At 56.1% G+C, this 22,708-nt stretch overlaps 1 protein-coding gene and 1 long non-coding RNA gene across 3 annotated transcripts; one reads left to right on the forward strand and one right to left on the reverse strand.

Moving 5' to 3' along the window:
- Positions 1 to 269: 269 nt before the first annotated feature.
- LOC118520991 (uncharacterized) lies at positions 270 to 1,769 on the reverse strand. The gene is made up of 2 exons (XR_004909916.2): positions 1,445 to 1,769; positions 270 to 833 (listed from the first exon to the last, which is right to left on the reverse strand). It is a non-coding gene; the product is annotated as an uncharacterized LOC118520991 (long non-coding RNA).
- Positions 1,770 to 1,896: 127 nt separating this feature from the next.
- On the forward strand, positions 1,897 to 22,702 carry WDR4 (WDR4 tRNA N7-guanosine methyltransferase non-catalytic subunit). Of its 2 annotated transcripts, XM_036069294.2 has the most exons (11): positions 1,897 to 2,055; positions 3,752 to 3,817; positions 4,736 to 4,879; positions 8,955 to 9,111; positions 9,839 to 9,951; positions 12,187 to 12,247; positions 15,841 to 15,939; positions 17,705 to 17,769; positions 18,676 to 18,859; positions 19,761 to 19,830; positions 22,068 to 22,702. In XM_036069294.2, the coding sequence occupies exons 1-11, from the start codon at positions 1,967 to 1,969 to the stop codon at positions 22,247 to 22,249; spliced, it is 1,230 nt and encodes a 409-aa protein (XP_035925187.1). In that variant the 5' UTR covers positions 1,897 to 1,966; the 3' UTR covers positions 22,250 to 22,702. The 2 variants fall into 2 exon arrangements, with proteins under 2 accessions (XP_035925187.1, XP_035925188.1); XM_036069295.2 differs by lacking the exon at positions 1,897 to 2,055 and having other exon boundaries at positions 3,770 to 3,817; positions 4,736 to 4,827.
- Positions 22,703 to 22,708: the final 6 nt, after the last annotated feature.

Here is a 22,708-nt window from a genome sequence, read left to right on the forward strand (position 1 = left end):
TAGGCAAATAAATCTTGTTGGCACAAGTACTGTAAGAATTCAGAGCGTGAGGCACATGGTTCATCACCTCAAAAAGATCAGAATGACTAGGCTGTGTTTACGTCTGATGATCAAGCACAGTTCTGTAAGTTTTCATTTATGCATGCTCCGCATCTTGTGATATAATGCATGAATTCCCTTAAATCTCTGTTATTCAGTCTCCACGGTTTTTCAAAAATTGTACTTACTTCTCTAGGTTGTAACTTATAACACGAAGGCAAACTTCAAGGTCAGTTCAAATAGGTGTATTATAGTTAATTTTATCTGTTAGAATGTGTGTCATGGAGTATTTTCTAAGATGTAAATGATGACTGTAAAGGAAGTTGAATTTGTTCACGAGCCTAGTGATGACTGGCCCCTGCCTAGGATCTCTTTGGTCCTAGTATTACTATCCTGCCCAGGAGAGAAACCGTAACCTCACTGGCATGCCTGAAAAACACCCCAGACCACGCATATGGACTTCCACTGTGCCAGCTAGATTAGTCTAATAGAGATGTTCACAGATTCATTTTCAGAAACCTTGGGAAGTCTCCTGCTTCCACTGTGGTTACTGCCCAGCAGCAACCCCTCCGTGGATATAGCAGCTGCCTTTGATTTTGGGTATAAATTCATCCTTGAGTCATACAGGAGGTGGGGTCAGGGCCAGCATTCTCCAAGTTTCCTACGCCTTCACTCTTCTGTAACGGTAGCTGCTCCTTTAAGACAGTTACTCGTTCCATTCATGTACTTAGCAAATATTGATTGAGCACTGACTTCTTGCCAGGTATTGTGCTGCAAGTTGGGATGACCATAACCTGCAAAATTAGGCATTTGTAGTCTTGGAGAGACATTAAACAAACATGAATACAAATAATAGAAAGGCAGGGAAAGCTTCCCTGACTGATGATGCCACTGAAATGAAATCGAGTGACTGGAATTAACTAGTTACAGTAAATAGATAGGGTGCGGGGAGAGCATTTCAGGCAGAAACAATGGCATGTGCTAAGTCCCTGGGGTGAGTGCATTGTGCCAGTGAATGAAGGGCAGTCCTGGCTACAGCACAGAGAATGAAAGGCGCTGCTGGGGAAAGAGGCTGCGGAGTAGATGGGAGCCACACCACAGGCGGTTCGCTAGAGCATGATCAGGACTTGGGTCTTTGCCATGAAAGCAACGAGAAGCCACCTGTTGGTTTTAAGCAGGGGGATGCAATGATCAGATCTGTGTTCTGCAAGGATCTCTGGCTTCGGCGTGGCAAGCAGATCGGTGGGGGACAAGGGCAGCTGCGGGGATCAGCAAAGCTGCGGACTGCTGTGGTTTGGATGGTGGCGGAAGCCACGGACATGGAGAGAAGGGACGTGCAGCAGAGGTATTTAAGTGACTAGATGAACAGGATGGGGTGTGTGGGCGGCGTGTCTTGAGAAGTCACCTTGTTCTAACTCCATGAACAAAAGAACACGGGCAAAGAGCCATCCCTGGCGGTGGGAAAGACTTGCGGCGCCTGGGGCTGACCTCCGAGGGGAAGCTGCGGAGGCTCCCTTCCAGCGCCTGAACTCTGAGCCACCCCGGACTGGTGCAGGCTCACCCCCACCCACCTCTTGCAGGAACGCTTACTAAGAGCCCAGCAGGTACCAGCAGGATCACGTCGCCCAGCTGCAGCGGAGAGAGATCCAGAAGCGGCCCTGCCCAGTGTGGAGGAAAAGAGCAGTGCTCAGCATGCGTTCCCACGTGGGCGAGTATTCCCACCGCACTAAACCCGCCACCTACCGAGAAGACACCGCCAAGACGGCGAAGGCGGAAAGCACCTTCTGCGCATGTCCGGGGCCTCGGCCACCGTGGGGGCGGGCCGAGTGGCGCCACCTCGCGGCGCCTGCGCGTGACGTCACTGTGCGGCGCCGGCAGGAAGAGGGGCTCGGCGGCGCACGTGGGGGGAGGCGCGGCGGGCGGGCGCATGGCGAGTTCCGCGGGGCTGGCGCTGTGCGGGCAGGCGCTGGTGGTGCGGGGCGGCAGTCGGTTTCTGGCCACCTCCACTGCGAGCAGGTGAGGGGGTTGGGCCTGCAGCGGGGAGCCCAGGCTGCGGGCGCGCGTCGGGGCCTGGAGAATCAGTCCCTCGCGCCGCCAGGGCGGAGTCCGCCCTGGGGAGACCCCCGGCGCGCCCAGCCGCCGCCTTCTCCTTCTCGGTCAGGCCGCGTGCCCGCGCCTTCTCTCAAGACCCGCCCCCGGCGCGCCCCTCGCCGGCGCCCGCGGGCCCCGCGTTCTCGGCCGCGTCGGTGTCGGGAGCTTCGGGACGCTTCCGGACGCTTCGGGCGGGTCACGTGGGGAGACGCGGGCCAGGCCCCGGCACCGCGCGGTGTCTGGGTCGGCGGCCACCCCAGCTGTGGGGCGTCGGGAGGAAGGCGGCTCCTGCCCTCCGGGACCGGGTGGGGCCTGAGTCCCGGGCGCACTCCGTCTCCGGACGTGGCGCCTGCCACCCCCCCCGCCCGCCTCGCCTCGCTCTAGGTCTTACCTCTCCCCCCAGTGCGCCTGCACACGGTTCTGCTTTAGCTTTCCCCAATTTCATGCTCTTTCTCACACAGCACCCTGGATTTTTAACAATAAGTGTTGATCGAGTAGTCTTGTCCCATGGTCAGTTTCGGCCCCTTACTCCTTTCCCGGTGGTTTGGATTCATACTTGAAACGGACCATGTGTCTGTCAAATGTAAATACGCTCTGCTCTTTGCTCAAAGCTGGGTTTCAGAAATCCAACTTAATGTTAGATTTAGTCTTCACAAAACATTTACTCACAGACTTGGGGTATATTCCAGATTATTTTTAGAGGCTCATGGTATCTAACGCATGCCAGTGGGAGACATGGGTTTATTATACTTGATAATACATTTGATTCATATCAAATGCAATAAGCCCATCATTTTTTTAAGATTCATTTTTATTTAGTTGAGAGAGAGAGAGCACGAGCAGGGAGGAGAGGGAGAAGCAGACTCGCCACTGAGCAAAGAGCCCCACTCAGGACTCCATCCCAGGACCCTGGGATCATGACCTGCGCTGAAGGCAGATGCTTCACCGACTGAGCCCCCCAGGCGTCCCCATCTTTTTTTTTTTTAATATGATTCTTCTGTGTGCCTCTTGAGGAAATAGAATGGTGGTGGCAAAGTTTGTGACTCGGAGAACTACTCTTTCCAACACCACAGTGTTCCTTGGGAAAAGAGTCTGAGCGCGGTTACTTCAAAGGCTATGAGTTTGTACAAGATACCTGGTCTCTGCCAAGCACTGGAAGGGAGGAGATGGGCATAAACTGCAGAGAGCTTAGGGTCTGACTCCAGTACTGGCAGGTGCTTGGCCGCCATGGGAGCTTTCTTGGGTAGTTGAGACATTTTTAAATTGAGATGCAGGAATCTCACCAAAAAACATCAGAACATAATTTCTTCTAACATAACCATCTTGCGTTGATTTTTTTGGGAGTAAAAGAATCATGTGTTACTTCCTGTTGACTTTTTCTCATTTGTTTTACTTAACAGATTATTTGGTATGGAACCATGCCAGTTGTGTATGGCAAATCTGAAAAGATTAAGCAACTAAAGCTCCTTAGCCTTTCTCTGAAGTACTGTACCCAGACAATTTCTTGTCATGGATAAAACCCTTAATTTATTGAGTATGAGAATATTTGTGCTCCAGGAAAAAAAAACTCACATTTTTATTCATGAAGTGCTCCCTTTAAAATCTTTCTGTTTTTCCTTAGTGATGATGACGTCCTCTTTACGTATGATTGCAGCACTGCAGAAAAGAAGTCACAGGAGAATAAAGGGTGAGATGATGGGGCAGCCTCTTCAGGCCTAATCATGCTTGGACTAAATGGGACAGGGTAGCCTAAGAAGTAAATTGTTGTGTCATCGAGTAAGTTGCTTCTGCACCGAATTCTTCGTTTCTATTTATGCTGTCCTGTGGATGAACCAGGACCTCAGCAAAGAAACGTGGAACTAACTTTAAATTTGGTGTTAAGAATAGTAGGATTTTTCTAAATAATTCCAGTTTCTGCCAGTAACTAACTCTTGTGGGCATCTTGAAATAATGCAATGTAACTTTAAATGTGTTGAAGTTAGCTTTAGTTAATCGAAAGATAAGGAAAGCAGAGTGTGATAATTTTGTATGGTGCCTTTTTCTAGTAGAATTGGTTTTATGGTTCAGTTTTTTTTTTTTTTTTTAAAGATTTTATTTATTTATTTGTCAGAGAGAGAGAGTGCAAGCAGAGAGGCAGGCAGAGGGAGAAGCAGGCTCCCCGCTGAGCAAGGAGCCCGATGCGGGACTCGATCCCAGGACTCTGGGATCATGACCTGAGCTGAAGGCAGATGCTTAACGACTGAGCCACCCAGGCGTCCCGGTTCAGTTTTGTTTTAATATGATTTAATCCTTGACTCTAGTCCTCGATTCGTTCATATCCGTGAGGGAGTGGGCCATGTGATCTCTGAGGGTCTTTCTGGCTCAGCTCTTTGGATTCAGGTGTGTGTGCTGAGAGATTTTTCTGTTTAGTTAGATTTATTCCTTAAAAATTGGAGCTGTTTTGAACCTCCCGTTGTCTGCTTAATATGCGTTTATATTCTGGCTACATAAACCTCATGCCATTCTCTATCTTTGCTCATGTTATAAATGAACAAGGCCAACCTGGAGGAATGCAGCCTTGTTTACTCAGGCAACCCCTAATCATCCTTGTCCTTTTCTTTCTCAGGGAGGACGGGCAGCCCACGGATAAGGGGAGTGACACGATTCTGGCGTCCACCTTCTCCAAGTCTGGCAGCTATTTTGCTTTAACTGATGACAGTAAGCGTCTGATTCTTTTCCGTACAAAACCATGGCAATGTCTGAGTGTCAGGTATGAAATGCTAACGTGGAATAATTACCATGTTATTTACCAACGCACAGCTTACACTTGCATGCCCGCAGCAGTGACAGTGATGTAGTGAACAAGCGACTAACACGTAGTCTCAGCCACGTGCCAGGCACTGTTATCAGTGCCTTACGGTGTTAGCTGACTGAACCCTCGAAACAACCCTGTGTGAGGGGGCGGGGCGTTGTTCTCTCCCACATCCCTGCTGGGAGTCTGGAAGCTGATCCCGGTCAGTCAGCTCAGAGGGCAGAGCTGGCCCCGGCCCCTGGTCACTCTGGCTCCAGAGTCGGTGCCCTTGGCCACTATGCCATCCTGCTTTCCAGTGTTCCTCCAGCCTCGTGCTGGCAGAAATGAAGAAAATCAGCAGGCTTAGGAGAGGAGGTGGGTGATGCTGATATAGGCCCTGGGTAGGTGTAAATTTGTCTGACTCGGACAGTGTCCTGATAGTAAGTGCTTTATTTCCTCAAGCGGGTGAGGGCTGGAATTACGATGTCTGTGACCGGGATGGAAACACCCACATGGAGCAGAGTCAGCCTTCCCCTCATCCTTGCCTCCCTGAGGCTGCACAGCTTAACTGTCCCTCGAGAGTAAGAGAGAAATACATGCAGGTTATAATGTTAACGTCTAACTGTCTAACAGCCAAGGTTAAGAATTTCACTTCGTAGCTGGCTCACAACTGTATCGGGGAGACCTGTGCTTTTTGGATTCCTCTTGCATCTTATTTTCTAAGAGAAGAATAAAAAGGCAAATTGCAGGTGGCAGTCTATGTTGGTATGTGCTCCCTGCTTAGGGGTAGCCCTTCATCCTGAACTTGGGACAGGGGGACACCCACACAGCCTGCCAGCAGGCCCCTGCGTCCTGTGGTGGAGCTTGCACCTTGACTGAAGGGCGAGTGCCCAGGGCTCCTGGCGGGGCTCTGGCCGTTCTCCGAGGGCTCCTGGCATTGTGCACGGTCTGGAAGGAGGAATCTAGACTTCTCTTGACTGTCACCGCGTCCCTGTGGCTGTCAGGCTATCGGGGAATGCAGGGCAAGGCCTCTGGAGTGTAAGGCTCAGGATGGGTGTTTAGGCACAGAGTCCTATGTGTATATGTCTGGTTCCTTCTGCACTGTGGTCTGTGGGCGTTTGAGGGGAAGATGCTGTGTTTTTGTTTGTTTTGTCTTTTGAAGGTAGCGTGTTGCGATTGTCTTCACGTAGAGATTTAAGAACACTCAGGGTGGGCAGTTACACTTTAGCAAACAGTGGCTGGCAGTTGCCTTTTTTTCCCTGCTTAATTGTATTTTTCGTCTTGGTTTTTACATTGATACCAGCAGAATAGCTTTGTGTTGGAAACCTCTGCGTTAGGTGTGCAGGGCCTCATGTTGCCTATGGGAGGTACGTTGCGCGTGTAGATGTTGCTTGCGGGACCCTGGATAACTCCCATCCCGTCTGCGTCAGCCACTGAGTGAAGGGGTCGGGCCAGATCACATCACAGGTCTAGGGGCTGCCTTTCTCACGTTGCCTTGTCCTGTGGATGTATGCTGACCTCAGCGTAAGATGCACTGCTGCCTGGTCCAGTGGCCTTTAACACTTGGCGGGAGGCACAGACAGATGGACCCCTTCCTCAGAAGAACACCCATCCTTCACGCATCTGAGGTTCAGTTCGGTGTTGGGGGTGTCCCGGGCTCCCGATATCCACATTTGACCAAGAGTTGCTCACAGCTCGGAGCTCTCCAGTGGCTTTAATGCTTCATCATGGAGGATTTTAAGGAATAGCCCAGATGGAAATAGTGCATAGCAATGATTGGTTTCAAGGTTTCGGTTTACAATGACAAAGGCCCAGAACCAAGGCCAGGTTTTCTGAACTAAAAGTAGGACACTTGGGGTGACATGATATATTCTCTTGTGATGTATGCGTTTATTAGTGAGAAATCTTACATAGGAAATCACACCGGTTCAGAAAATGCCTGTATTGAAATAATACAAGTATGTGGAAAGGCAGAGCCCCAGGAAATGAGATTGTTCTGCCCGAAGCTGCCTGGCTGCTGGAGGTGTGTGGTGTTGGGGAGCTTGGTATCCTTGGTGCCCTGCAGGGCCCCCACACACTCAGTTTGTTGAACAAGTGTGGCTCGTTGGAGGTGGGCTTGGGTGGGGGATTTTAGGGCTCAGCTACCTGACCAGCAGTGCTCTGCTTGGCGGTGGCGGAGGGGAGAGGGTCAGGCTGGCCCTGGGGGGCATGAGGATGGGAACGCTGGGCTGTGAACCCCGTGACTCTGGGGGGAGGGGGGAGTGCAGAGATCCCGAAGAATGGTGAGGCCCACGCCTTCTGATGGGGCAAAGTGGCCAGCCCACCCACTGTCCGGTCTCATGACCTGCCTGCCCACGTCTGTGACCTGACCCCTCAGACCCTCACCCCCACCTACTCTGTACAGCCAAGCAGCGTCCTAGAAGCCTGGCCAGGACTAACTTGGCCCGAGATGATGAAAGTTCCTCCACTGGCAGAAGACAAAGGGACAAGATTCTGGACTGAGCTGGGGCTGGGGGGTGGGGGGGCAGTGGCGGGTGCTCGTGTGAGTCCACGCCCGATACTCCTGTGGGACCGGCCCAGGCCACTGTCCGGACTGGTGGCCGCGTGGCCGTGTGAGGGCCTGTCTGAACGTATGGTGGCATTTCAGTGACCGTGTGCTCGGAGAGTTGGTTAGTCTTGCCCGCAGCCCCATGCTCTTTCTTTTGTTGTGTTTCTATGTTTATGTCCCTCCTTGTCCTTCTGTCCACTGTCCACTGGCTCAGGTAAGCGCAGGAGGAGGTTCAGCTGCTGTGGGCAGTGGAGTCCCGGGACGTGGCTGCAGGCCCTCTGCCCTGCGTTTTCTTTCCTTCTGTCCCTCTGCTCCCGAGAACCTGGGAGGTCTTTGTGTGGTCCTCGTGTTGGAGATGTGGCTTCTTCAAGCTCTAGTTTCTATTTACTGTAACATGGGGGGCCCCAGCTGCAGGGGGCCGAGCGCCGTGTGCACAGACGCTGACTGGCTCTTGTTGGAAAGTGAGTCCCCTTCTACCCGCTCTGGTGACAGGAGGGCAGGGAGAGGCACAGAGTTAGGTAACGCGGACAAGCCTGGGGTTCGTGTGTGAAGCAGGGTCACGCGTGGTGTCTAGCGTGGGATGCAAAGTGCAGGGTCTTGCCTTGTGGAAAGCGTGATCTGCTGTAGAGATGCCGGTGGAAGGAGGTGAACGGTGAGAGCACCAGCGGCGGGAAGCTGCACGGACCCTGCTCCCCACCAGCAGTGAGACCCCGGAGGAGTCGGTGCGTGTGCGGCGGGAGCTGTAACTGTTTCTTAGGCTGGCGCGGTGTGGAGCCAGCGGGCAGATGAGGCAGATCTTGTGAATTTGGACCGAGGGTTTGAATTCAGGAGTGTGGTGACTGTCACGCAGCCGGAGCTAGGACGCAGACGTCCCCAGCAGTGCATGCTGTTCGCCGCGGCTCGCCCTCCTCCGGAGTCATCCCAGGGGGAGGGACGGCGAGTGCCGCGCCTGCCGACGGGTGTGTCGCCCCATCCCCAGGGGTGTTGTGCACCAGGAGCACGTGGGATTCCCGCACGGCAGGGACCCGGGCTGGGGCGTGGACTCCGCGGTCGTGGACGGGAAGCTGCGGGGGTAGGAGGGCCCTACGTGGTGAGTGCTTCTGGTTCTGATCAGAGCACGCTGGGTGTTTACGAAGCTGACCGTTTTTTTCCCCAGAATGCCCAGTAGAGGTGCTGGGGTCAAGAGGCAGTTCTCCCAGCATGTTGTCATGACGGTCTTCAAACACACGACAAATTTGAGAAGATGTCGTGCTGGACACCTAGAGGTCCACCACCCGGATTCTGCTGTCACAAAAGCAAAGTTATTCCAAAGTAAAGTCGGTCTAAGGCGCTGGCTTTGTTTCTGTTCTCTTAATTGCTTTGTTTTTTTGGCACCGTCTTTGGTGACTGGAAGGGGAGACAGGCGGTGTGGAGCCGACACACCAGCAGAAGGGCCGGCCTGCAGGTCTGTCGGCCCATCTCGTGCTGACCTGTGCAAGCCGATGGTGGGCGTCTCTTGCCTTCCAGGACCGTGGTGAGGAGGTGCACGGCCCTGACCTTCACGGCCTCGGAGGAGAAGCTTTTGGTGGCCGACAAGTCTGGGGATGTTTATTCCTTTTCGGTGCTGGAGCCACAGGGATGCGGCAAGCTTGAGCTTGGGCACCTGTCGATGTTGTTGGATGTGGTACGTGGGTGATGGGCCTAATTAAGTCTGCTACAGTCAGCTGGGGGCAGGGGCAGGGGGTCTGATGGGGCGGTGAGGCCGGGGCTGTGAGCCCAGCTGCCAGGGTTTGGGTTCTGTAGCAGGGACAGCTCTGCAGATCTGTGAGCAGGAGTTCGTGAGAATGGAATTCAGGATGGTGAGGCTGACAGGGTGAATGCCCATGGGCCACTTAGGAGGTGGCTGGGTGGTTCCGGAAGTAAGGGACAGCCTGGGTTTGGGTGATGAGATAGAGGAGGCATGTGGGAAGGGCAGACACCATCTCAAGGCCTAAGCTTGTCCTCGTGCTTTATGGGCCTCACCTCAGTGTCCTTCCAACCCCTGAGCCAGGAGCTGTTTCCCCCAAGAGGCCCGGTGAGGGCTGGGGGCAGCCAGTGGGAGGTGGAGCTGGGGTGGGACCCGGCGAGAGAGGCCGGGATAATGAGGGAGGGGTTCTTGAAGGACAACCCCCCTAGGACTTGGTGATGGGTTGGCCATGGGGACACTTGAAGGAGGAAGGAGGCGAAGGCGAGCAGGTGCTGGAGAACGAGGGGTGGGGTGGTAGGAGGGCGGAGCTGCATTGAGACAGGTGTCTGGTACCACCGCTGGGGTACCGTGTAGACCTGGGGACAGGTCCTGGGGCAGTGGGGTGGGTGGGCCGGCTCTGGCCACCCCCACCAGCAGGTCTGTTCTTTCTAACCCCCGTGTGCAGGCTGTGAGTCCCGACGACCACTATGTCCTCACCGCCGACCGGGACGAGAAGATCCGGGTCAGCTGGGCCGCGGCGCCGCACAGCATCGAGTCCTTCTGCCTCGGGCACACAGAGTGAGTCCCCTTCCTGCCCCCCAGGAGGAAGCTCAGGCTCAAGGGACGGGTGGGCCGCTGAGCTTGGGCAGCCGGTGGCGAAGCCAGGGCTGCCTGCTCCCCGGCGAGGCCCCATTCGGTGTAGGCTTCTGCCCGGGGCCGTCAGGCCCTCTGCCTCCTCCTTCCCTTCCCTTCCCTTCCCGTGGGCTTCGGGGAGAGGTTTTCTTGTTGGCACTGAGGTCTGACACCCCAGGGCGTGGTCGCCGCACACGGCGGTGGTGGTGCTGCCCACGGGAGCCAGCGTAGGGCTCAGTGTGAGAGGCCTTCCCTCTAAGCCCGCGCCTCCTGCTGTTAGCACTCACCAGTGGTTTCCATGTTGGCCTCCAGGTGAGGGCTTGTTTCCGGAACACTCCTTCCTCCGCGTAGACGCTTGTCAGTGCCCACAGTGGTCAGCGGCCGGGAGGGGGTGTGTGCCGGGGGGAACATACTTCGGTAATTTGAACGTCCAGGACTTATGTTGCCTCCGAGCGTGGGCAGTGGTTCTTCCTTTGTGACCTCTTTGCTGGCAGGTGAGCTCTCTTTCAGTAACTGAATTTTGGTATTTTGCAAGGGAGGCGTTTCTGAGGCACACCGCTCTTCTCGGGCTTCTTGGGCTCAAGGCTAATTACAGAGGAGAGGAGAAGCCCTTCGTTTCGTTGGCTAAAATGTTTAACACTGCATTATTGGAGGCAGCGGAACATACTGGAGAGACTTCATTTAATTCTGAGATTGCTCCTGTTCCTTGGTTTTGAACAGAATGTAAAGTGATCTCTGAAGGTCGCTGGTGGCCTAGTTTGTAGCTCCGGACAGCTGATGGGGGCTTTGGTTCAGCTCTCTAGTAATCCAGCATCCAGACTTATGACCTGTAAGCCCCCCATGGCCCTCTCTCTGTTGCTGTTCTCACTGGGGTCTCCTGCTCCCCACCCACCACCACCCGGCACACTCCTGTCTCAGGGCCTTTGCACATGCTGTTCTTACTGATGGGCATGCTCTTCCCACAGGACCCTGTGCTCTCCTCCACTTCTTCAGTGTCCGGCTAGATGCCACCTGCCTTCTCAGGAAGGCCCCCCCTTGTCCTGCCCTGCTCTGCTTTTCTTTTAGCTTGCACTGTCCAGACAGGAGCCTCGAGCCCTGAAGTCTGAAGTGAGATGTGCCGTGTACAAGACCTGATGTTGAAGACTTCATACAAAAAAAGCCGTAAAAACAGCTTGTTACTAATTTTTAATTTAGGTTGTATGTTAGATGGTAATATTCTGGATAAATGAAGTTAAGGAAGAAGAGTGTCAGTTATTTTCATCTGTGTCTGTTTCTTAATGTGGTCACTTGCAAACGTAAACGGTGTGGCCGGCACCGTGTTTATGTTGGGTGGTGCTCTTCCGAGGCCTCCGCTGGCCCGTCTCCTGCCGGCGCCCTGGACGGGGGCCTTTGCGGCTGCGCCCAGTGTGTTGCCAGCCCTCAGCACTGCCTGGCAGGTAGTAGGCGCTCAGGAGGTATTTCCGTGAGTGAATAAGGAGTAAAAGTAGGTGCTTGAGAATCTCGTGTAAAATCTGTGGAAACCGGTTTTTCCTCCCTCTTGAGCCGTTGAGGTGACTCACGGCCTCTGTAACGGCTGCCCTGCGTCAGGGGACTGCTTGGGCCAGCCAGTCACGGGCATCCCCGGGAGCCGTGAGCTAGTGGTCGCGTTGTCGTTGGGAGAGAAGCAGGGAAGGCTGCCCCCCTTGCGAGGCTAGAGGCTGGCTCATAGCCTGCGGACCCCGGGTGGGCTTCTGGGGACCGCTGGGTGCGGGGCTGCCCTGGGGTAAAGGACAGGAGGTCTGAGTCAGTCCGCCGGCCAGTGTTTCTGCTCGCCCTCTGCCCCTGCTCTGTCCGGCAGGTCTCCGCCCGAGGCTCCCTGTCGTCACGGACCTGCAGGGAAGGTCTTGGGCTGTGAGCAGGGCAGCTGGAGTGAGCAACACAGATGTTCATGGATCTTTCCAGTAGCGTGGCTGGGGCCCGCTCCTGCTTGGGGGTTGTCGTGGCTGTTGGGGCCCGGAGAATGGCATGGTGTGCTCCTCATGCTTGCTCAGTGCTGTCTAGCTACACGTGGGAGCCATGGCAGTTTTTGTTGGGGGTCAGGGGTTTGGAGGGAGAATCTCTCTGAGATGACAGATGGCCTGAGCAGACGTCACAGCAGCTCCCTGGAACTCGGCTCCCCCTTTGCTTCTCTTTGCCCTGTAGGTTTGTGAGCCGCATCTTCGTGGTGCCCGACCACCCCGAGCTGCTGTTGTCCTCCTCTGGGGTAAGTGCTTCGCTCTGCCCTGTGCGCCTCTGGGTGCCTTTCGGCCAGGGAGCCACGCGGGGGGGATGGGTCTGCCAGCCACGAGCTCTTTTGTTCCCAGTTGTGGTTCTTTCACTTGGTGGCTGTCCACTAGATGGTGCTTGTTTTCTGAATTTTGGAGCTGCCTGTGGCTGGCTCCTTGCTTAGGGCCTTCCATTCAGGGGCCACATCTGTAACAGCATTGTGACTTCTGTTCTAGCAGTCAGGTGGGAAGGTGGGAAGACCCCTTCTGAATTCCAGGGGACTTGGGTTCCATCCAGTTACTGCCATGCTGGCTTTTCACCCCGGCCTGGTGGGGGCTTTGATTGGTGACGAAAACTTCTATGTCCTGGCAGTTGGGGCTCGATGGTTTAGTGATCAGAGACTTGGCTCTAAGGAATAATCTTTAAAAGGCTCGTTAAGCAGTAGTTTTTGCCAAAGCGAAGGGTTTGAATTACTGATGGTGTCTCATTTTTTCTTTTTTTCTGTCAGCTCTGTCCTGTTCCTCCTCCTGTCTTTCCTGCCCCTTAGCGTTTTGTGGGACTCAGGTGCCTGGCAGTGGGAGGTGGGGGGGCTGCACGGGAGGCGCCTGGACCTCTTAAGAGTTAGGGTTTCTGGGTGGGAAGAGCCGCCTCCTTAGCGTCCTGCAGACATCTGGCCACTGTCTGCGTATCTGTGTTTCATTCCTTTGCCACGTTTGTGTTCTCGCAGTTTCGGCCGTCCCGTGTCCTGTTTTTCACAGCAGTGCATGGTCCTGCGATAGCAAACAAAATAGATATGGCTGGAGTCCCCAGAGGTGGCCAGTTTTTGTGAATTTTGCTGTACCTACGTCTTCCAGTCTTTTTCATGATAAACAAAATATTCAAGCTCCCAGAAAAGTAAAACGAACACCTTTGATTTTAGCACTGGCTTGGCAGGTTCGGGCATTTTGCCCGTGACCCTGTTTGAAGATATAGGAGGGATGGTGCTCCAGTGGCGGGGTGCGTGGCCTGCCGTGTGCCCCACACCTTGCAGAGTGCACTTTTCATTTTCATCAGAAGCAATATACTTGTAAAGTGAAATTCTGCTGTTGGGCCTACAGGAAAATGGCCGTGGCTCCCAACGCCCCTATAAGGTGCGCCCTTGGCCTTCACAGCCTTCTTAATGGCCGCCCGGCGTATCCAGAGAACTCGAGCAGTGGAGAAACAGGAACACGCATTTTCTGTGTGCTCTCCCGCCCTCTCTGTGCCCGTCGTCCCCTTTCCTGGTGGGCTGCACTTCCGGTAGCACCCCCACCCCCATGTTCATCCTCTCTGTGTCCGTGTCTGTCTGTCCGTCTCTGTCTCTCTCTCCTGTGTTTCCGAGCAGTGCCTCTGAAGGTGGGGGGAGGGTGTTGTCATAAGGCTGCTGTCCTGGGCCCTGGAGGTGCCCTTAACCCCCAATGATTGGTGGGTGGGTGGGCATAGAGCTCGAGGTGAGAGCTCCTCCCAGGGATTTGGAAGGTGAGGGGCCTATGTTTTCTCTGGTTAGTTTCTGTGCTTGGCTTTCTCCCCACTTTCACTTGAAAAATCTGAGGCCATTCTGAGTTTGGGTCCTTTCTGTGGGACCTGTTCCCCCTTTCCTGACAGTTTTGGGGGCCTTCTTGCCCCTGTGCTCTGAAGCTGGGGGAGATGGGGGCTGGGCTCTGGAGACCAGCTTGCACGGTCAGTGGCCCCTGCGATTCAGGGTTCTTGGTACCGGGAGTGTCCTCCCTTGGGCGCTTCTCCTTGAATCTGTGTTGTGGGATGTTGGGCTACGTTGGTTGCCTGGTTCTTTTTCTTTCCTTTGGCCTCTGTCTCATGTCCTACATCTGCTTTTTGGAACTTGTCCTCAACTTTATTTCATAGTGTCCTGTGGGGATTTCATTTCTGCTGTTCCTGGTAATTGTCACGAGCTTTTTCTCGTCCTCCGAGTGTCCTTTTCTTTCTTTCTTTTTTTTTTTTTTAAGATTTATTTATTTGACAGCGTGAGCACAGGCAGGGGGAGCGGCAGAGGGAGAGGGAGAAGCAGGCTCACCAAGCAGGGGGCCCGATAAGGGGCTCGATCCCAGGGTCCTGGCCCCAATTGTGTTGGTCCCGAGTGCAGGATCTTCGATCTCCCTGAGCTCATGTGTGTTTCCTTCCCCCTGTGTGGTGTCCACCTTTCCTCGTGGAGGTTTCCTGCGGATGTCTGGTGGTTGCATCTGTCCATTTATGATGGGGACGGGGCACTGGCCAGCGTGGTGGAGGCTGTGTCTGGGAACCCAGGGTGTTGGAGTCGGGCACCCCCAGGCCATCTGGATCAGCCCTCTTCTGGTGGTTACTTGGCTCAGTCTTCACCTTTCTGGGCGTCAGGCCTGTCCCCGTGTTCCGGGAGGTGACTGGGGAGGGCTGGTGGTGCCCCTTGGCATGGATCTGGCGTCCCTAAGACTGCGGTCTCTCGCTCCCTGGCTGCACATGGTGAACCCGTGGCTCTGTAAGCCGCAGGGGTGGGGAGCCTGGCCGCCCTGACTGCCCCCCGGGTGGCCGTGCTGCCGCGGGCCTGCTGGGCCCAGCCGCTGTGTCACGGCCTCCTGTGGCCAGTCCCCCTGCCTTCGTCTGCTCCCAGACGGCCTCACCATTGTCTTGTCTCCTCACGTCTCTGTCCTCAGGGCTTCACGCTTCGGGAACATCCCTTTCCAGTCCCTGCAGAGGGAGGTTGGGCGGGCGGGCCTGTGCCTCCATGTCTGTAGTGTCCTGGCAGGTGTTTGTGCTCCTGCCCAGCACCCGCACACCCCGGCTCTCACGCTCTGGGGGAATTGCTCTTCTTCCTTTTCTCCCAGTCATTTAGGAACTCCGCGTGTGCTGTGGCAATGCTGTCTCGTTGGTTTGCTCGGCATCTGGGCTTCACGTGCACGTGGGCCTGTGCATGCCTGTTGTCAGCGATGGACTCTGGTGCACGGGGTGGGGGTCCACGGGATGGGGGTCCCCGGTGTGCCGGCCGAGTGCACGAGCTAGCTAGGCTCCGTTTCACGCCCTGTGTGTCCTGAGTGTTCTCAGATACGCAGTTCTTTCTATGTCCTGTCCTTCCAGTGAGATCTGTGATGAGCAGTTGTTAATAGAGCTCTCTCTTGCGTTGATGCTTATTTTTGGAGCACTAGGGCTCTCGGTACACATGCCAGTTTCCTTATCTGCACCAGGTGACAATCTCACGGGTAACAGGCGGACGCCCACTTTTCACCCCTTCCTGAACAGGGAAGCGGGACAGTTGTCGTGCTCAGCAGCCCCACCCACGTGTCTCCTGTGCAATGGGTGACCCTTGAAGCGCGTGTATCCTCCTGGCGCGAGTACAGCAGCCGCGGTCTTTGACGTCCTGCACGTGAACGAGGCAGCTTGTCTCGTGTCTTCTGCCCGTTCTGCCGTGTGGGGGTCACGGGTGTTTTGCTAACGATCGGCGTGGCCGCACAGTCCTCCCTCAGAGCAGAGCGCCGTGGCGCTGGCTGCCGCTGAGCGGTATTCCAGCCCCTGCCGGAAGCCCCCGCACTCAGAGGCTGGCCTGCCCCCCACGCGCGTGTGCTGACCTGTCCGTGCTGTGTGCAGGACCGCACCCTGAGGCTCTGGGAGTACCGAAGTGGCCGAGAGCTGCACTGCTGTCACCTGACCAGCCTGCGGGAGCCGGCGGAGCCGTGGGGTGACAAGGTAACGTCATGCTTCTGTCTCGGGTTTATCAGGGCTTATAGGGCACCTCTTCAGTCACTGGAATCCTGCGAACAAAACCACTTTTGTGTTGGAAACATTTTTTAGTCGTCAGCACAGACGTCATCCAGCTTGGGAGAGATCACGTACTTCAAACTCTAAAGGTGTCCACTCCCGTAAGTGGGCAATAACTTCTCTCGCTTTATTTGTGTTTGAATGACCACGGTACAGAAATGCTTCCTCCAGTCCTGCTTGGAAATGGAAAAGACAGTGGTGCCTGAGCAGAGAGCTTCTCCAGGGTTTTATAGCCAGTCAGGGAGCTGAGCACCCTTCCTGCATCTCTCCCTTTGTCTGTCATGGATTAATCTCGATGACCACCCCCTTACTCCTGGGACCCCACACCGGCCAGTGTATCCCCAGGTCAGGTCACCTGGGCCTTTGATTGTGAGAGATTTTCAGGGGAGAATGTGTGGGTTGCCTTTTGGCGGTGCTCTGGATTCTGTCGTCATGGACACCTAGCTCTGTGCTGCTCCTGGGCTCATGCCCTGTAGGGCTGAGGTCCAGGTTGGTCACCCGAGGATGGCCCCACCCGTTTTCCTATAGAGGCCCCCCTGGGCCTGGCAGGGAGGGAGCAGTCTGCTTACGTGGCTCTCCAGGCCCGCAGAGCTGGCCCTCGGGGTGGTTTCTTGATGACCAGGTGTCCTGGCTGTCATCGGGAGCTTTGCACTTTCCCCGGGAGTCCCCGTGTGGCCCCCTGCCAGCCCGCAGGAGACCTGGGCCAGAGTTGAGGGGCTCATCTGCCTCATCCTCGGGATGGCTGCTTTCTCTCCTCCCCCCAGAGACTGCTCTGTAGCCACTGCCCTTATTCGGCCTCAGAAGTGGGCAGGCCAGGCCTGACCATGGGCCAGAGCCTCAAGGACCCTGGGGCTGTGGTCACCCAGCCAAGGGGCTGCCTGGGCCCCCAGGTCAGCGGACTCTGCTGCTCTGGCTGCCGGCTCATGGCACCCCCTGCTTGGGTGTCTGCAGTCCTGGTGCTCTCCACGCCCCCCGCGCCCCAAGGCCATGGCGCATGGATGCCTGATTTGTTCTGGTAACTTTTTCACCTACTTTTTCACATTCATGCTCTCAGTTAACCTCCTGGTGCTCTGGGATAGTGAGGTTGACTTTGGTCTCTTTCTCAGAGGTCAGGGGAGGGAGTGTGAGGCAGAGAGAGAACCAGGAACCAGTAGGTTTCTGACCTCGGGCCTGGCACACCAGGGCTGCACGAGCTGCGGATGGCCCTGCCTCTTGGGTTCCTCGCTTCCTTCTCAGGAGCCCCCAGGCCATGGCCCCTGCCCCTCGGGCTGGGCTTGGTGAACATCAGGCCTTTTCTCCCACTTCTCCTGACTGGCATCTGGATGTTCCCACTCTGGGATGTGTGGACCTTGCACACGCAGTTGTGTCTTGTTAACGATCCCTTGGGTTTTTTGTCACCTCCTGTCCTTCTTGACCAGTCCGTTGGCTTTGGAGACATTGAGGGAAGGCCAGAGCCACGAGAGAGGCTTCTATCTGCCGTGGCACGTTGGAATTGTGAAACGGGTAGTTTGCTGTGCCTTTCTTTTCTCTTTCTGATTTCCAGAAAGTTCAGGACTGTTTTCTTGTTTTCCTTCCTTGACCGTAGTGGCCACTGTCAAGATCTTGCTGTGTCTGATCTCGCTTTGAACAGAACAGTCCCGAGTCGGGTCCCTGACAGGCGAACGTGCTGTTATGTTACTGCTTTTCCTTGCAGAGGTTCGCCGCATCCAGGATCACCTACTGGAGCCCCGAGGGCTGCGTGGCACTGCTGTGTGACTGGTGGGTGAGCTCACGCGCTGGGGGCGTTGCTTCAGGGCCCCACACCCCCGCCGTAAGGGAGGGGACACGCGGGTGGTTCATTGGCCCCGTGTGCTGTCTCCTTGTTGGGAGGCTTCACACGCTTTTATTTGTACAACCTGTCCCTGCAGTGAGTTTCACTCTGGGAGGATGGCTGTTGCCTGAGGGGTGTGGGTTCCTTTCCTTAGAGTGGAGTGGCGCTCTTTCACTTGCTGTTTAAATTCACTGGTCTCCAATTGGCCTTTTGTGCATGATAAAGCCCCACCTGAGGGTGAGAGCAAAGTTGTAGAATACGCTTCAGTCAGCCCCACCCGGGGGCTGGGCCTGATAGAGCCCTCACACCCGACCTAGGGCAGGTCACAGTAGGACCCACCCGACGGCTCGTGGTGGTGAGGAGGAGGATTTCGGGACCGCGTGCCACCCAGCGGGTTCTGGAGCATTGTTTATGTGCCGGCTAGGTATCTGGTGTTTCTGCCCGTCTCGTTTGTCCTTACAACAACCCTGCGGAGGGCATGTTAGTTTGTTTTAAAATAGCATGCAGGCTTAGAGCCAGGAGGTGCCTGCGCCCAGCGCCATCTGCTACTGTAGCTGGGACAGCCCCCTTCCCCACGTCTTATTTCTTTGTCCCGTGCTGGTTCCCTGTCATAGCATGACCAGCTAACCTGGAGCTTACTGACTTAGACCTTTATGATCTCTTGGGTTGGGAAGTGGCTTGGCTGGGTGTTTCTGTGTGAGTCTCGTGGGCTTAGAGTCAAGATGCTGGTGGTGGCTGGGTCTTGTGTTCGGGGCAGATCCGGGCACAGTGCTGAGCTGCTGTCTGTTGTCCAGTGATACCCACATGGGCCTCATGGTAGTTGTAATAATTTTTCTCTCTTTTTTTGTGGAAAGCGTTCCTGTTGTCTACATCTTCCAGCTCGATGCCCGCAGACAGCAGCTGGGTTACAGACAGCAGCTGGCTTTTCAGCACAGAGTGTGGGACATTGCTTTCGAGGAGGGCCAGGGACTGTGGGTCCTGCAGGACTTCCGGGAAGCCCCCCTTGTGCTCTGCAGGCCTGTGGACGGCTGGTGGCAGGTGAGACGTGTTGGGTCCCTGCCGCCCCTAAGCCTGGGGTGGGGGTGGTGGGGGCCAACAGCTGTGCCACTTTTAGCTTGATCATGACTTGGTGCTGGGGGCTGCGTCCTTGGGGGGTGGTGGCTGGAGGACTTGTGCCGGGGGCTCAGGGAGCCGGGGCGCCCAGCCAGCTTATCTAATGTCATGATGCTTGCAGTGTTTCTTTGTGGGATAGTCTCCCTCATGGGCCTATTTTTTCTTGTGATTGTCCTGGTCACTTGTCTTTTTAGCAGAGAAACCAGCAGTTGGTGTCCTTGACGTTGGCAGGCTTAGCGTGGCCTTGTATCTGGGGCGTGGAATCAGGAGTAGAGAGGCATGTGGGCTGTGGGCTGAGCGAGCCTCTCCTCACCGGGTGACGTGCGAACCTTACCCCTTCTCTGAGCTGGCTGCCCTGTCTGTAAAGCGGGGCCGTCTCCTGCCTGTCCGGGATCTCCTGCGACACTGAGGGGAGGGGATCCGATAAAGCCCACCAGAGCACTGTGCGGATTGTCTCGTGCTTTACACGTGCTCACTTGACTGAGGGCTTTGGAGGTGCCCCTGAACCTTTTGGGTATTTTCGTCTAAAAAGTAGTGGTGAACAGAATGCCACTAGCTGGTACGTGTCCCCTGCCGGGCCCCTCAGACAAGGTAACGACGAGCCAGCGTGTGGGTCCCTGGCAACCCACACGTCGTGGGTCTTTGTCGTGACGTGATGTGGTGACTGCTGTGTCTGCCGCACCGGGACGGCTGGCCGGCTTTGCCTGGTGCTCCCGAGGGCCTGGCAGCCTGGACCATGCCTGGCAGGTCTGGGGAGCCTCTGCCGGCCGCACTGGGGCTGTGGTCCTGTGTCTTCCTGGTAAACGTTTTCCGTTTGTCTTCTCAGGCTGTTCCTGAAGATGCCGCCTTAAAGAAGGTCTCCGCCCATCTTCAGGGGAATTGGGCCATGCTGGAAGGTGAGAGTGTGAGCACGGCCTGCTTTTCGGGATGATGTCCAGAATTGGCCACGGACAGGGCCAGCTTACAGGATACCATGCACAGTAGGAAGCCACGTCTGTGGGCGAGAGTCCAGGATGTGTGGCATGTCCCTGTGTCCCTGTCCACAAGGCCGGCAGCTGGTCGGGGCACTGAGGAGCTGACCCACGCCCGGGCAGTCCGCGTCAGGATGGTTGAGCTTCATGGGGACCAGGGTCAGAGTTGGAGTACTGTCCACCTCTCTGCCGTCAGGGCTGTGTGTTGCAGGTCCCCTGGGAGGGGCCGGTAGTTGGTGGGCCTCCAGACGGAGTGGCAGGGCGACTCACAGGCCCCAATTATTGGCTCTGAGCAACCACAGGTGTATGTGGTTCCTGGCCACGAAGTCAGGTGTGGGGACAAACAGCGGACTGCCTGTGGGTCTCCGTGGCCCAGGGTGGGTCCCAGTAGGAACACCAGGCCGAGGGAAGAGGAGAGGCAGTAGTGGGAAGGCAGGACCCCCCCTGCCTTGCGGCGCTGCAGTCTGTGAGGGGGGTGGCCAGGCGATCAGAGCCACATGTCCTGGTCAGTGGAAGGGCCTGAGGTGAGCGCTGGGTGCTGCCCTCACTTAGTCCTCCTGTCTGAGAACGTCAGAATGAGGAGACCTCGCTCCGTTTGTTTTCTTTTTCCTTAAAAGATTTTACTTCTTTGAGAGAGTGAGCGAGTGCACGAGAGAGAGCGTGAGGGGGGAGGCAGAGGGAGAAGCAGGATCCCCGCTGAGCAGGGAGCCCAGCTCGGGGCTCGATCCCAGGACCCTGGGACCACGACCTGAGCCGAAGTCAGATGCTTAACCGACTGAGCCACCCAGGCGCCCCGACATCATTCCATTTCTCTTGGTGGAGGAAGGCAAATCTTTAGTTACACAGCCTCTAGCGACCCCGTGATGCTCTTCTTGGGCAGAGATTTGAAGCGGCTGTCAGAAGGATGACTGGTAACCCAGCATTGGGAGTCAGACGCTTTCATTTAAGTACACAAATTATTGCCCAGAAGACATCTTTCAAAAGTATTCCCCAAGGAGAAGTCAGAGTTCCTCGGAATTCAGGACATTCAAACATAAATTCCATTTCTGTTGACAACTAGCAGTGATCTAAATGTCTCATGGAAGGCATTCTTGAGGTGATCTGTTGGTTCTGGGTTCCGGGGTTAATTTCCATCCTTCCTTTTAGAGTGGAGGGACTAGGGCTCCGTCCTCCCCAGCACTGTGTGCATTTGCTTCAGCAACACTGTGGAACGGATCCGTGGCAGGACTGTGTCGGGGACACTGGCGAGCCTGCTCCCCGCCTGGCTCATGCCGTCCTCCCTGCCGGGGCCTGGGGCCAGCACGTCCTACTGTGGGTTGCCTGGCACGGCCAGCCCGGGGCGGGCTTAGCTTCCCTGAGCTTCTGCAGATAAAACCTGTTCACGGTGCAGGGGTGGGGAAGGTGCAGGGGGAGAGAGCATGGGGAAGGCAGGCCAGCTGAGCTTGAAAGTCACAGGAGGCGTAGGGAAGCTGGAGCGAGTGGGGAGGTCACCGTGCAGGGCACAGGCGGGCACATTGCCGACGGTCCCTGTGGAGTTTCTGGCCAGGGTGAGGTCGACCCTGTGGGGCTGGTCTGTGGTCATCGTGCCTCTGAACTCTTGACACTTAGGTCAGTCCGCATCTGTTACGTTGCTGTGTAACAAGTAACCTGCCGTCAGTGGGTGAAAACAGCACCACTTTTTATTTTGCTGTTTTTGTGGGTCCTGAGGCTTAGTGTCCCAGTGCTGTCCTGAGAGGACCACTTCCCTGGCGGCGAGGTCTGATTCCAGGTGCATGAGCAGTTGTTGGCAGCGTGCTGGTCCCTGTAGGCTGCTGGGCCGAGGGCCTCACTCCCTCGCTGGCTGTTGGCTGAAGGCCGCCCTCAGTCCCCAGCACAAGGGCCCCTGTGGGGCGACTCTCAGTGTGGGGGCAGCTCCACCAGATGAGCGTGCAAGCCACAGCCCTCGTGCCTTGTCTTCCAGCGGTGACCCGGCTTTGGTGTGTTGTGTTAGGAGCAATCCTAGGTCCGGCTGGCGCGACCACCAGGATGTGGGCCTCGCGGGGGCGCCTCGGAGCAGGCGGTGCAAGTCCACCACGAGCCCCGGCCAGTCCTGCCGCCCCAGGGCCTTGCAGGCACACGGGTCCCCGTCCCACCCAGTTTCTGTTCTTGTTCCTCCCGCGCAGGTGCGGCCGGCGTGGACGTGGGCTTCAGCGGTCTCTACAAGGCCACCTTTGACAACGTGACGGCCTACCTGAGGAAGAAGGAGGAGAGGCTGCAGAAGCGGCAGCAGAACCTGCCCCCTGGGCCCAATGGGCAGGCCAAGAAGATGAAGCCAGGGGAGGCGTCCCTGAGGTGCTCGTCCTAGCCACGCCGACTGTGCTCGCCCCCTCCCTGCCGAAGGCTCCCTTTGGGAAGCAGAAGGGGGATGTCGTTCCCGACCCACGCTTGGTGACAGTCCGGTCCGCACCAGCTCAGCACACACGTGGGCCGTCCCAGAGAACGGGTGGGTGTCCTGGGCTCTAGAACTTTCTGCCACTGCGCAGAGGCTCCCCTGCCTGGTGTCTCGGGCGCCCGCTGGCTGAACGGAAGTCATGCCGCGTGTGACTCAGCTAGAGATACTACAAGTGAGTAGTGCAAGTGCCTGGAAGCACTTTTTCTTCATATTGGAGGAAATCGGAACCCGCGGTGGCGGCTGTCGGTGTTGCACTGTTCCCAGAACGCTGGACGCGTTTTCCTCCGGCAAGATCCACATGCTGAACGTGTTTACGGCAGCGCGATAGACACGCTTTGTCCCCGGGTCTCCCTCTGGACGGTGTCCCGCGCT

Source organism: Halichoerus grypus, chromosome 1 (assembly GCF_964656455.1).
Source record: "Halichoerus grypus chromosome 1, mHalGry1.hap1.1, whole genome shotgun sequence".
Taxonomy (NCBI): Eukaryota; Metazoa; Chordata; class Mammalia; order Carnivora; family Phocidae; genus Halichoerus; species Halichoerus grypus.

What these genes read in the sequence shown, in the direction of transcription:
- WDR4 (XM_036069294.2), top strand. Translation starts at nt 1,967, where the DNA reads ATGGCGAGTTCCGCGGGGCTGGCGCTGTGCGGGCAGGCGCTGGTGGTG. An exon ending in CGGAGCCGTGGGGTGACAAG is followed by an intron (nt 15,940 to 17,704) that starts GTAACGTCATGC and finishes TTTTCCTTGCAG; the next exon opens with AGGTTCGCCGCATCCAGGAT. An exon ending in GAATTGGGCCATGCTGGAAG is followed by an intron (nt 19,831 to 22,067) that starts GTGAGAGTGTGA and finishes CCTCCCGCGCAG; the next exon opens with GTGCGGCCGGCGTGGACGTG.